Here is a 14,262-nt window from a genome sequence, read left to right as displayed (position 1 = left end):
CTACAGCAAGGGTTATTTTTACCTATATGCATCACCTTGCACTTGTCCACATTAAATTTCATCTGCCATTTGGATGCCCAATCTTCCAGTCTTGCAAGGTCCTCCTGTAAAATATCACAATCCGCTTGTGATTTAACTACTCTGAATAATTTTGTATCATCCGCAAATTTGATAACCTCACTCATCGTATTCCTTTCCAGATCATTTATATATATTGAAAAGCACCGGTCCAAGTACAGATCCCTAAGGCACTCCACTGTTTACCCTTTTCCACTGAGAAAATTGACCATTTAATCCTACTCTCTGTTTCCTCTCTTTTAACCAGTTTGTAATCCACGAAAGGACATCGCCTCCTATCCCATGACTTTTTAGTTTTCTTAGAAGCCTCTCATGAGGGACTTTGTCAAATGCCTTCTGAAAATCCAAATACACTACATCTACCGGTTTCACCTTTATTCACATGTTTATTAACCCCTTCAAAAAAATGAAGCAGATTTGTTAGGCAAAACTTCCATTGGGTAAATCCATGTTGACTGTGTTCCATTAAATCATGTCTTTCTATATGCTCTAAGATTTTGATCTTGAAAATAGTGTCTACTATTTTTCCCAGCACTGAAGTCAGGCTCACTGGCCTATAGTTACCAGGATTGCCCCTGGAGCCTTTTTTAAATATTGGGGTTACATTGGCCACCCTCCAGTTTTCAGGTACAATGGATGATTTTAATGATAGGTTACAAATTTTAACAAATAAATCAGAAATTTCATTTTTGAATTCCTTCAGTACCCTAGGATGAATGCCATCCAGTCCAGGTGATTTGCTACTCTTTAGTTTGTCAATCTGGCCTACTACATCTTCCAGGTTCACAGTGATTTCGTGCAGTTGGTCTGACTCATCACTCCTGAAAACCATCTCCGAACCTGGTATCTCCCCAACATCCTCATTAGTAAACATGGAAGCAAAGAATTTATATAGTCTTTCTGCAATGGCCTTATCTTCCCTAAGAGTCCCTTTAACCCCTCGGTCATCTAATGGTCCAACCGACTCCCTCATAGGTTCTTGCTTCGGATATATTTTAAAAAGTTAAAAAGTTTTTATTATGAGTTTTTGCCTCTATGGCCAACTTCATTTCAAATTCTCTCTTTGCCTGTCTTATCAATGTTTTACACTTAACTTGACAATGCTTATACATTTTCCTATTTTCTTCAATTTTTGAAGGATTTTTTTTGCCTAAAATAGCCTCTTTCACCTCACCTTTTAACCATGATGGTAATCGTTTTATTTATTTATTTTTAACTTTTATATACCGATCTTCTTGCATGGGATACAAATCAAACCGGTTTACAGTGAACAATAACCTTGCCTGAAAGTGTTATATAGAACAAGAAACATCACAATACAACTTTGAGTAACATAGCATGAAAGTTAAACATCGTAACAATATGGAAAATATAGCATTAAAGTTTTGCTTTCCTTCCACCTTTCTTAGTGTGTGGAATACATTTGAACTGCACCTCTAGGATTGTATTTCTAACAATGTCCAAGCCTGTTGAACACTTTTAACCTTTGCAGCTGCACCTTTCAGTTTTTTTTCTAACTTTCCTTTTGAAAGTTTAGTGTTAGAGTTGCAGATTTACTTATTGTCCCCCTTCCAGTTATTAGTTTAAAATTTGATCATGTTATGATCACTGTTGCCAAGTGGTCCCACCACCGTTACCTCTCTCACCAAATCCTGCGTTCCACTAAGAATTAAATCTAAAATAGCTCAGCCAGTACCCTAAACACTTTATGAGAGATAAAGGAGGGTAAAAAATTAAAACAAGCTGGTCAATGATTGCTTCCGTTCCAGAAATAGAGACATAAGCCTAAAGGGATCCGATGAATAAGGGGCCCGATGAGGCCCAAACCTTTTATAGATAAAGCTTGCAATTTGGAAATAGTAAAAGAGTTGACTGGGTTCAACGCCAAAGAGGTCTCAGCATTTTGAAAATGGATAAACTTGCTGACATTGATAGTCCAGAAAATCATGGAATGTAGGATGTCCCATAAGGGCCAACTGTGCAAAAAATCTACTATCTTGCCCAGGCAAAAAACAAAGATTACCACACAAGGGTAACCAAGGAGAAATCTTCCATGAGAGCGACATCACCCGTCTTACGGCCATCCACCCAAACTGCATGTATTTCATCAAAATATTTTGAGACAAATGAACTGGAAGGTCTTTAGAACTGCATGAACCAGAAACCGTAAATCATAAATCATAAATCGTAAACAATGACTGCCCTGGAGGCAATCACCCAAGGCCCGCAATGCACAGGCTTAAATTATAATACTGCAGATTAGGGAAACTCCTGCCCCCTCTTTCAACAGGGATCATTAGTTTACTAAGGGACACCCTCGCTTTACTCTCCCCCCCACACAAATCTAGAGCAAACTCAATATAGACATAAGAAATTGCCATGCTGGGTCAGACCAAAGGTCCATCAAGCCCAGCATCCTGTTTCCAACAGTGGCCAATCCAGGCTACAGGTACCTGGCAATTACCCAAACACTAAGAAGATCCCATGGTACTGATGCCAGTAATAGCAGTGGCTGTATCTAAGTCAACTTGATTAATAGCAGTTAATGGACTTCTCCTCCAAGAACTTATCCAAACCTTTTTTGAACCCAGCTTCACTAACTGCACTAACTACAAGAAGTAAGAATGAGAGGCAGCATTTGCAACACATAAAGTAGTTTAGGGAGAAGTGACATTTTAAACAGAGTGTTAAAGGCAATTCATCCACCCTAAAGTGCGTTTACGAATGACTCCCAGTACTGGCAGGATATTGACTTGAAACCACTGAGCAGTATCTCTGTGAATATGAATACCCAGATATTTAATCAAATCCCCTACCCAACACAAGGGGATGTCCAGCCAGGAGTCCCATAAATGCCCAGAATGTCTAAAACTTCAGACTTCTCCAGGTTTAATTTAAGGCCCGAGAAGGAGCCAGACACCTGAAAAATATCCAAAATATGTGGGAGAAAGCGTCGTGCTTGATGGATAAAAAGAAGAATGTCATCAGCGAATAGAAACGTACTCATGGGAGCAAATGTATTCAATCAACGCTTTTAAATACGCACATCTGCGAAAGGGAAAAAACCCACACTTTGCCTGCTCTGACCGCGTGCTTCTTGTGCTGAGTGCTGACTCTGCTGTAGCTTTGCTCTGCACTCTGGTTCCCATTCTGACCCTCTCTCTTGGCTCCTCACTTGCTGTGGCTCAGGCAGGGCTACTACCACCGACTCCTGACTCCCATCTTGCACAACCATGTCGGTCAGAGAGGAAGTCGGTGCAGGGCAGCTGGTAATTTATCTGCACACTGTCTGACTGCATGGACCCAGACTCTGTATGCAGTGCAATAATGGAAAAGCAGAAACATAACCAGTCCTCAAAACCCAGCATCCACAGCCTCTTGCTGCATTTGACAATACATTGGCTGTGCCTGCGGCTCTGCTGTCTGCTACAGCCTGATGCTGCTGCCTTCTTCCCTCCCTCCAAGTCTTGGGCTGGCTCGGCCATCTCTCCCATTCCAATCTTGTTCCACTTCCAGCCATCTCTGAGTCCCGCACGGGCGATGCATCCGGTGCGGCCCTCAAAACGTAAAGCTGCTATCTGCTGCATGATGGTTTTTGCAAGTTAAAAGTATATGTCTACCTGCTCTTTGTGCTGCTGGCTGCTGCTGCTACACAGTGATTGCCTCCTTCCAATGCTGTTCCAGTCTCGTGGGGCCCTGTGTGTATGAGAGAGAGACAAAGGAAGTGTGTGAGTGTGTGTGCATGTGTGAGAAACAAATAGAGGAAGCATGTGTGTGTGTTTGTGTGTGTGTGTGTGTGTGTGTAAGACAGAGGAAGCATTGTGTGGGTGAGAGAGACAGAGGAAGTGTGTGTGTGTGTGTTGTGAGAGAGACAAGAAGCGGTGTGTGTGTATGTGAGCGAGACAGGAAGCAAGTGTGTATGTGTGAGAGACAGAGGAAGCATGTGGTGTGGCTGCATGCACCCCCAGTCTACAACAATCTCAGGGTGATAGGTATGGAGAATAGAGGATTTTTATAATCCTTATTAGTTTTAATTATTGGGTGTTATTTGATGTGTCTGCTGTTTTGAAATATTTTATTGATGTTTAGAAAATGTTTAAAAATTTGTACATGAGATTTTAACTATTGTGTGTATGTGTGTATGAGAGATAGAGGAAGCGGTTTGTGTGTGTATATGTTACATGTGCCCCTAGTCTATGACAAGTATGGAGAGCGGGGGATTTTAAAAATCCTTATTAGTTTTAATTATTGGGTGTTATTTGAGGTGTCTGCTGTTTTGAAATATTATATCGATATTTAGGAAATTTCTAAAAGTTTCTACATGAGGTGTTAATAATTGGATGTTATTCTATTCGTTAGCTGTTTTGAAATATATATTTCTTAGTGTGGTTTTATAATTCTGACTGATTTATATTTCTCGATTGTATTGTTTTGAGGACTGGTTATGTTTCTGCTTTTCCATTGTTGCACTGCATACAGAGTCTGGCTTGTTGTGGTTTCCAGTTCAGTTTTGTCTGCACAATTCTTTTTATATGCCTAAAAGCCCAGTTCTTAAAGTCAAGAATTGTCTTGTGTTTAAAATTTGAGGTTTGTGCATGCTTGACAGTATTTGTGTAACTTGGCATTTCAGTGCTCAGTTGAAAATTGAATCTTTAATATCCTACAAATGTCTGTTACATCTGGATGCCAGCTCTTCCATGTTCTGGACCTGCCCACGGTATTAAATAAAATTATCCGATGACGTTGGATATTTTGCTTATGAAGTTTGTGCCTGAAAAGCACAAGTTGACCTCATTTCCCTAAAGCTGAACTTGGGATCAAATGTAGGTCATGTTTAATATTGGCGTTCAACGACTGTGTTTCAAAACATTTACGCCATTGCCTTGATAGAGAGCAAAGGAAAACAGCCTGCTAGTAAGCCACAGAAGGATTTAAAGAGATCATGGATGGAGCCAGCTGTAGAGGCAAAATAACCACCACTTATAATGGCGGGTGGCGATTGTAAATACCATGAGTTATACAGTTGTGTAATTCAATTACACATAAATAATAATACTTACATGCAGAAGACCCAGATATGGAGCAAAATCGACCCTGGGTGTCAAATGCTTTAGGCGTGCCACTGCTCAGAAGTCAGTGGACTGAGGCTTGCTGCCATGGGAGCCAATGCAATACAGTGCGCTCAGCGAGGAATGGCAATTCTCTTTCTCTTCCGGGCCCGAAAGTGACAGCAGAAGAAAAAAGGTTGGTGGCCCTGCGGGGGACAGAAAATGCAGCTTGTACCAAAAATGATAGAATTTCTCTTCAGAAAGAGAAATTGTTGTGTCAATCTTAGCAGCAAAGATAATACTAAGGCTATTTTTTTTTTAGTTTGGCTGAGGATTGTAGTGAGCAGTGTGAGCCCTGTCCATCAGATATGTCATGACAGGAAAAAGGTCGAGAACCACTGATCTAAAGACGTGGATGAAACAGTAAGAAAAATAAGGTTAGAGATCACAGAAAGGGGAAGAGAGGCAGGCAACCGTTTTAGGATTGCTATATGGAGATGGCAAGACATAGTTATCTACTAGGTTATCTCCAGCCCTTTGGTCTTGATTTTATTGTTGGCGACAGGGCCATAAAGAATAAAACAGTATAACCCCAAGCTAACTCCAAATTGTCCACTCTCACAGTCCACCTTGGGGTGTGGGTTCTTCTTTCCTGGGGAAAGGCCCAGGACTGGGGTGGATTCCCTTCTGTGTGGTTACTATGACTCTTTGGGGCAGGTACACTGACAAACCAGGCTGGACTCACTGGAAGGATGTTCAAAATAAAGTTTACTGTGATTCATTGCCAAATGATTAAGATGCATAAATAATAAAGTGTCCATATATATCCAGGTTTTGTTGCTGTCTGAGTCTCTACCTCTGTGGAGATGTCCCTCAGTGTAGGGTCTTGAGCTTCTCTCATCCTCCATGGGGTGGATGGATAAATGTCTCCAAGTGGCTGGGGTGTCCTAGCTGTGTATGTCCCCTTTCCTCAGAGTACCTGAGGTCCAAGGGTACTCCAGAACTCCAACCTGGCTGTGTCCTATGTCCCTGGGGTGGAAACTCCATTGGGGGGGCATCCAGATGTTCATCGCTCCTCTTCAAACCGGAATCTGTAGACCTTCCTGGAGGAAAGGCCTCTGCTGGAAAATGTTCTTAGTGCTTTCCAGCTCTGGGATAAGGAAGGGTGGCAGAAAAAACAACTTCCTTCTCTCTCAGATGGACAAAACAGGAAAAAAACTTCTTTCTTCAACTTGTTGGTTGCTGCAACTCCCTCTTGGACAGAGCAAAAAAAGTGTACAGCTCTCTCCTGACCTCCTGACAAGGGAAAACAACCTCCCAGAAAGACACAGGTCAAAGACTACAAAAATCAGGAAAACAGCAAAATCCTTCCTTGCTCCAGTTCCCTGCCAGATCTATGTAAGGACCTGACAAGGCAGTGCCTCTCTCTCCTATCTGCTCTAGGCTGGGGCCTAAAAACTGGGAGAGCACACTCATCACGCCTTACTCTCTCAAAACCAAACCCACTCTGCCACACACTACTCTAGACTCTTCATGCCAATACTGTAAAGTGAGCCCAGCCACCTCTCCTGGGCGCGCCATACCATATGTAAATTAGAGGTCACGCTAGAAAGGAGACACTAGGGACAAAACGCACTATTGTCCCTACCGCCTCCTTAGCAGTGGAAACTTCCTCATGAGAGGCTTCTAGGAAAAGTAAAAAATCATGGGATAGGTGGTGATGTCCTTTCGTGGATTGCAAACTGGCTAAAAGACAGGAAACAGAGAGTAGGATTAAATGGACAATTTTCTCAGTGGAAGGGAGTGGGGCAGTGGAGTGCCTCAGGGATCTGTATTGGGACCCTTACTGTTCAATATATTTATAAATGATCTGGAAAGAAATACGACGAGTGAGATAATCAAATTTGCAGATGACACAAAATTGTTCAGAGTAGTTAAATCACAAGCAGATTATGATAAATTGCAGGAAGACCTTGTGAGACTGGAAAATTGGGCATCCAAATGGCAGATGAAATTTAATGTGGATAAGTGCAAGGTGATGCATATAGGGAAAAATAACCTTTGCTGTAGTTACACAATGTTAGGTTCCATATAAGGTGCTACTACCCAAGCAAGAGATCTAGGTGTCATAGTGGATAACACATTGAAATTGTCGGTTCAGTGTGCTGCGGCAGTTAAAAACGCAACAGAATGTTGGGAATTATTAGAAAGGGAATGGTGAATAAAATGGAAAATGTCATAATGCCTCTGTATCACTCCATGGTGAGACCGCACCTTGAATACTGTGTACAATTCTGGTCGTCGCATCTCAAAAAAGATATAGTTGCGATGGAGAAGGTACAGAGAAGGGCGACCAAAATGATAAAAGGGAATGGAACAGCTCCCCTATGAGGAAAGACTAAAGAGGTTAGGACTTTTCAGCTTGGAGAAGAGACGTCTAAGGGGGGATATGACATAGGTGTTTAAAATCATGAGAGGTCTAGAACTGGTTAATGTGAATCAGTTATTTACTCTTTTGGATAATAGAAAGACTAGGGGGTACTCTATGAAGTTAGCATGTGGCACATTTAAATCTAATCGGAGAAAGTTCTTTTTCACTCAATGCACAATTAAACTCTGGAATTTGTTGCCAAAGCTTGTGGTTAGTACAGTTAGTGTAGCTGGGTTTAAGTTGACTTAGAAAATAGCCACTGCTATTACTAGCAACAGTAGCATGGAATAGACTTAGTTTTTGGGTACTTGCCAGGTTCTTATGGCCTGGATTGGCCACTGTTGGAAACAGGATGCTGGGCTTGATTGACCCTTGGTCTGACCCAGTATGGCATGTTCTTATGTTTCTTTTGTTGTTGTGTCAATTTTTTTCTTTTTTCTTGTTTGTTTATTTATTTATTTTGCCATTTCTGGATTATTTTTCTGGTTTAGGTTATATTTGATTTGTCCATTTGAATGTTCAGGAGTGAGACAGATATTTTTGGGTTTTTTTTTACTTTGAAATTGCTTTGGATTATTTTTTTCTATCCCTTCTTCTGTTCTGGCAAGAAAAAGCCCCTGGAAGCAGCAGTGGGAGTTTCTCTTCTGGCCCGTGCTATAGACCTCAGTGGTATCACCCTCTTAAATATTATTCACTTTAATATGCTTCAGTTCCTTCATACTCCTATGTAGCAGATTTACCCTATTATATTTATTCAGAGTGGGGTAGATTTTCAGACGAGCGCGAACAGCCTACTTTTGTTTGCGCTCCAGGCGCAAACAAAAGTACGCTGGATTTTAGTAGATACGCGCGTAGTCGCGCGTATCGGCTAAAATCCTGGATCGGCGCGCGCAAGGCTATCGATTTCGTATAGCCTGCGCGCGCCGAGCCGCGCAGCCTACCCCCGTTCCCTCCTAGGCCGCTCCGAAATCGGAGCGGCCTAGAAGGGAACTTTCCTTTGCCCTCCCCTCACCTTCCCCTCCCTTCCCCTACCTAACCCACCCGCCCGGCCCTGTCTAAACCCCCATCCTACCTTTGTCGGGGGATTTACGCCTCCCGGAGGGAGGCGTAAATCCCCGCGCGCCAGCGGGCCTCCTGCGCGCCGGGCCGCGACCTGGGGGCGGGTACGGAGGGCGCGGCCACGCCCCCGGGCCGTAGCCACGCCCCCTACCCGCCCCCAAAACGCTGCCGACACGCCCCCCGCAACGCCGCGACGACCGGGCCCGCCCCCGACACGCCCCCCTCCGAGAACCCCGGGACTTACGCGAGTCCCGGGGCTCTGCGCGCGCCGGGAGGCCTATGTAAAATAGGCTTCCCGGCGCGCAGGGCCCTGCTCGCATAAATCCGCCCGGTTTTGGGCGGATTTACGCGAGCAGGGCTCTGAAAATCCGCCCCTGTGAAAATAATCTCACTAGTACTAATAAGAAAGTTGAGTGACATACTATAATATCACAACTCTAAAACAACTACTGTTACAAAATACACATAGAATCTCTGCCATGTTTTAACAATCATTTTTCTTCAAAAAAAAATCTCCAGGTAAAGGTTTTGCCGAACGAACTACAAATGAAATCACCACATATTTGTCATCACCCAACAAGGACTCTCACTCCACTTCTAGCAACCCTACTGTTGAAAGTAGTCTACCAGGAAGGAGTACTTTACCCTTCTCCACATCTGCAGTATCATTAATAAGAAACAAGGCTGGCACTTTGAATGAAAATAATGCAGATGTGCATCAGCCAAGCACAGCTTCAGTCGACACAGATCACAATACAGAGACCATTCGCAGCACATTATCGACTGTCATCGATGAGTTTCACAGTCATTCTGAAACTATATCTGATACTTCTTCTGAAACAGCCATCTCTTCATCCCATAATTTGTCAACTCAGCTCAGTACTACAGAGTCAGTTCCAACTATACACTCAACAACATTTCATAACACACTACCCAGAGCTATTACACATCGAAGAGAAGGCACAACTGCCAGTAATGCTGGGAGAACTAGTACATCATCTGCCTACGGAACCCAGGAAACAGACACGTCCACTATTCGTACTGGAAGAACTGACCCATCCACTGATAATACCCAAGGAACAGACACATCTACCAATAGAAGTGGTGGAACAGACCACTCTTCTGAAAATACACAGGAGACAGAAACAACTACCAATACTATTGGAAGAACTGACACATCCAATGGCAATACCCAGGGAATAGACACATCTGCTAATAGCAGTGAGGGAACTGACTCATTCAGTGATGGTAAACAAGGAAGAGACATATCTACTGATAGTACTGGAGGAACTGCCACATCCTCTGATAATACCCAGGAAACATACACAGTTACTAACAGTACTAAGAGAACTGACACATCCTCTGATAATAACCAGGGAACAGACACATCTGCAAATAGTACTGGGGGAACTGACTCATCCACTCATACTACTCAGGAAACAGACCCATCTGCCGAAAGTACTGGGAGAAGTGAAAAATCCCCTCAAAATCCCCTGGGAACAGACCCATCTGGCAATAGTACTGGGGTAACCAACTCATCCGCTAATAATACCCAGGAAACAGACACATCAACAAATAGTACTGAGGGAACTGAGCCATCCACTAAAATTATCCAGGGAATAGGCTCATTTCCAAAACGTACTGGGGGAACAGAAAGCTCCACTTATAATACCCAGGAAACAGACAAATCTGCCAATAGTACTGTGGGAAATGACACATCCATTGATAATACCCAGGAAACAGACAAAAATGCCAATAATATTGGCAGAACTGACCCATTCTCTGATCATACCCAAGAAACAGACACATTCACTAATAGTACTGGGAGAACTGACCCATTCTTTGATAGTGCCCGTGGAAAAGACACATCTGCCAATAGTATTGAGAGAACTGACCCATCCCCTGATAACACCCTGGAAGTAGACACATCTGTCAATAGTACTGGGAGAACTGACACACCCACTTATAATACACAGGAAACAGACACATCTGTCAATAGTACTGGGAGAACTGACATATCCACTTATAATACACAGGAAACAGACACATCTGTCAATAGTACTGGGAGAACTGACACACCCACTTATAATACACAGGAAACAGACACATCTGTCAATAGTACTGGGAGAACTGACACACCCACTTATAATACACAGGAAACAGACACATCTGTCAATAGTACTGGGAGAACTGACACACCCACTTATAATACACAGGAAACAGACACATCTGTCAATAGTACTGGGAGAACTGACACACCCACTTATAATACACAGGAAACAGACACATCTGTCAATAGTACTGGAAGAACTGAGTTATCCACTGACAGTACGCATGAAACAGACCCATCTGACAGTAGCACCTGGGGAAAGGAGACAGCCATTGATAATGTTCAGGAAGCAGACCCATCTGCTGATGATAGTAGGGGAACTGATAGATCCTCTGATAGTACCCTTGGAATAGATAGATCTGCAAATAGTACAGGTGGAACTGCACCATCTACTGATAAAACCCAGGAAACAAACACATCCACTAATACTGGGGAACTGTACCATCCACTGATAAAACCCAGGAAACACACACATCCACTAATAGTAGTGGAGGAACTGCACCATCCGCTGATAAATCCCAGGAAACACACACATCCACTAATACTGGGGGAACTGTACCATCCGCTGATAAAACCCAGGAAACACACACATCCACTAATAGTACTGGGGGAACAGACATATCCACTGTTGGTACCCAGGGAATAGAAACATCTGTCAATAGTACAGAGATAATTGACATATCTGCTGATAGTAACCTGGAAACACATACATCTGCCAATAATAATGGGGAAATTGACTCCTTCTCTGTTAGTACCCTCGGAACAGACACATCTGCCAGTAGTACTGGGGGAACTGATCCATCCACTGATAATATCCAGGAAACAGACACATCTACTAATAGTAGTGTGGTAAATAAAACATCCATTGATACTACCCAGGATTCATACACATCCACTAAGAGTACTGAAAGAACTGACACATCCTATGATAGTACTCAGGAAACAGACACATCTGCCAAAAGTACTGGGAGAACCGCCACATCCACTATTAGTACCCAGGGAACAGAAACATTTGAAAATAGTACTGGCACATCCACGGACATTACCCCAGGAACAGACACATCTACCAATAGTACCGTGGCAACAGACCAATCCACTGATAATATCCAGGGAAGAGACACATCTGCTAACTGTACTAAAGGAACTGACCTATCTACTGATAGTATCCAGGGAACAGACAACTGTGGCAATAGTACTAGGAGAAATAACTCCTTCACTGATAGAACCCAAGGAACAGATACATCTGCAAACAGTATGAGAGAAATTGACACATACATTGAAAATACCCAAGAAAAAGACCAATTTGCCAAAAGTACTGGGGGAACTGACCCAACCATTGTTAGTACCCAGGGAACTGTCACATTTGCCAATAATACTGGAGGAAATGACACATCCACTGATAATACAGAGGGAACAGACTCATCTGCTAATAGTACTGTGGAAAATGACCCCTCCACTAATAATACCCAGGGAACAGACACATCTGCCAATAGTACTGTGGGAACTGACTCATCCACTGATAATACCCAGGGAACAGAAACATCGGCCAATAGTACTGTGGGAACTGACTCATCCACTGATAATACCCAGGGAACAGACACATCTACCAATAGTTCTGTGGGAAATGATCCATCCACTGAAAATACCCAGGGAACAGAAACATCTGCCAATAGTACTGTGGGAACTGACTCATCCACTGATAATACAGAGGGAACAGATACATCTGACAATAGTACTGTGGGAACTGACCCATCCACTGATAATACCCAGGGAACAGACACATCTGCCAACAGTACTATAGGAACTGACTCATCCACTGATAACGCCCAGGGAACAAAAACATCTGCCAATAGTACTGTGGGCACAGACCCATCCACTGATTATACCCAGGGAGCAGACACATCTGCCAACAGTACTATAGGAACTGACCCATCCACTGATAAGACCCAGGGAACAGAAACCTCTGCCAATAGTAGCTTAGGAACTGACCCATCCACTGATACTACCCAGGAAACAGAAACCACTGGCAATAATACTGTGGGAACTGATCCATCTAGTTATAATACCCAAGAAACAGACATACCTGGCAATACTATTGAGGGAATTGGCCAATCCACTGATAATACCATGGAAACAGACACATCTGACCCCTCCACTGGCACTACCCAGGGAACAGATACATCTGACCCATCTACTGATACTACCCAGGAAATAGAATCATCTGCCAATAATAGTTTGAGTACTGATCCCTCCTCAGATAACACCAAGGAAACAGAACTGTCTGCCAATAGTACTGGGGGAATGGACCCATCCACTAATAAAACCCAGGAAACAGAGACATTGGCCAATAGTACTGTGGGTACTGATCCATCCACAGATAATACCCAGGAAACAGAAATGTCTGCCAATAGTACCTTAGGAACTGACCCATTCACTGATAATTTCCAGGGAACAGACACATCTGCCAGTAGTACTGTGGGAACTGAACCATCCATTGATAATACCCAGGAAACAGAAACGTCTGCTAATAGTACCTTAGGAACTGACCCATCCACTGATAATTTCCAGGGAACAGACACATCTGCAAACAGTACTGTGGGAACTAACCCATCTACTGATGCTACCCAGGAAACAGAAACATCTGCTAATAGTACTGTGGGAGCTGACCCATCCACTGATAATACCCAGGAAACAGATACATCTGACTTATCCACTGACACTGCCCAGGGAACAAAAACCTCTGCCAATAATACTGTGCTATCGGATCCATCCTCTGATACTACCCAGGGAACAGACTCATCTGCCAATAATACTGTGGGAATTGATCCCTATACTGATAATACCCAGGAAACAGACACATCTGACGCATCCACTGATACTACCCAGGGAACAGATACATTTGACCCATCCACTGATACTACCCAGGGAACAGAAACCTCTGCCAATAATAGTTTGAGGACTGATAACACCCAGGGAACAGAAATGACTGCCAATAGTAATGTGGTAATGGACCCATCCACTAATAAAACCCAGGAAACAGACACATCTGCGAACAGTACTGTGGGAACAGACCCATCCACTGATAATACCCAGGAAACAGATACATCTGATTTATCCACTGATAATACCCAGGTAACAAAAACATCTGCCAATAATACTGTGCTAATGGACCCATCCACTGATAATACCCAGGGAAGAGACACATCTCCCAACAGTACTATGGGAACTGACACATCCACTGATAATACCCAGGAAACAGAAACAACTGCCAATAATAATGTGGGAACTGACACATCCACTGATGACACTCAGGGAACAGATACATCTGCCAGTAGTACTGTGGGAACTGAATCATTCATTGATAATTCTCAGGAAACAGAAACATCTGCCAATAGTACCTTAGGAACTGACCCATCCACTGATAATTTCCAGGGAAGAGAAACATCTGCAAACAGTACTGTGGGAACTAACCCATCTACTGATAATACCCAAGGAACAGAAACCTCGGCCAGTAATACTGTGGAAACTGACCCATC

General features: G+C 43.1%; 1 protein-coding gene across 1 annotated transcript in view; it reads left to right on the top strand.

The window, feature by feature from the left end:
* LOC115076483 (mucin-22-like) overlaps positions 1–14,262 on the top strand; it is a 43,784-nt gene that overhangs the window by 28,478 nt on the left and 1,044 nt on the right. Inside the window, exons 3-4 of the mRNA XM_029578026.1 lie at positions 9,136–11,164; positions 11,479–14,237. Of these exons, the coding sequence (XP_029433886.1) occupies positions 9,136–11,164; positions 11,479–14,237 (4,788 nt within the window). The remainder of the gene's footprint in view (positions 1–9,135; positions 11,165–11,478; positions 14,238–14,262) is intronic.

The sequence above is a fragment of the Rhinatrema bivittatum genome, chromosome 15 (genome assembly GCF_901001135.1).
Source record: "Rhinatrema bivittatum chromosome 15, aRhiBiv1.1, whole genome shotgun sequence".
Taxonomy (NCBI): Eukaryota; Metazoa; Chordata; class Amphibia; order Gymnophiona; family Rhinatrematidae; genus Rhinatrema; species Rhinatrema bivittatum.
Note: the sequence above shows the minus strand (reverse complement) of the source record. Positions and strands in the feature narration are given on the sequence as shown.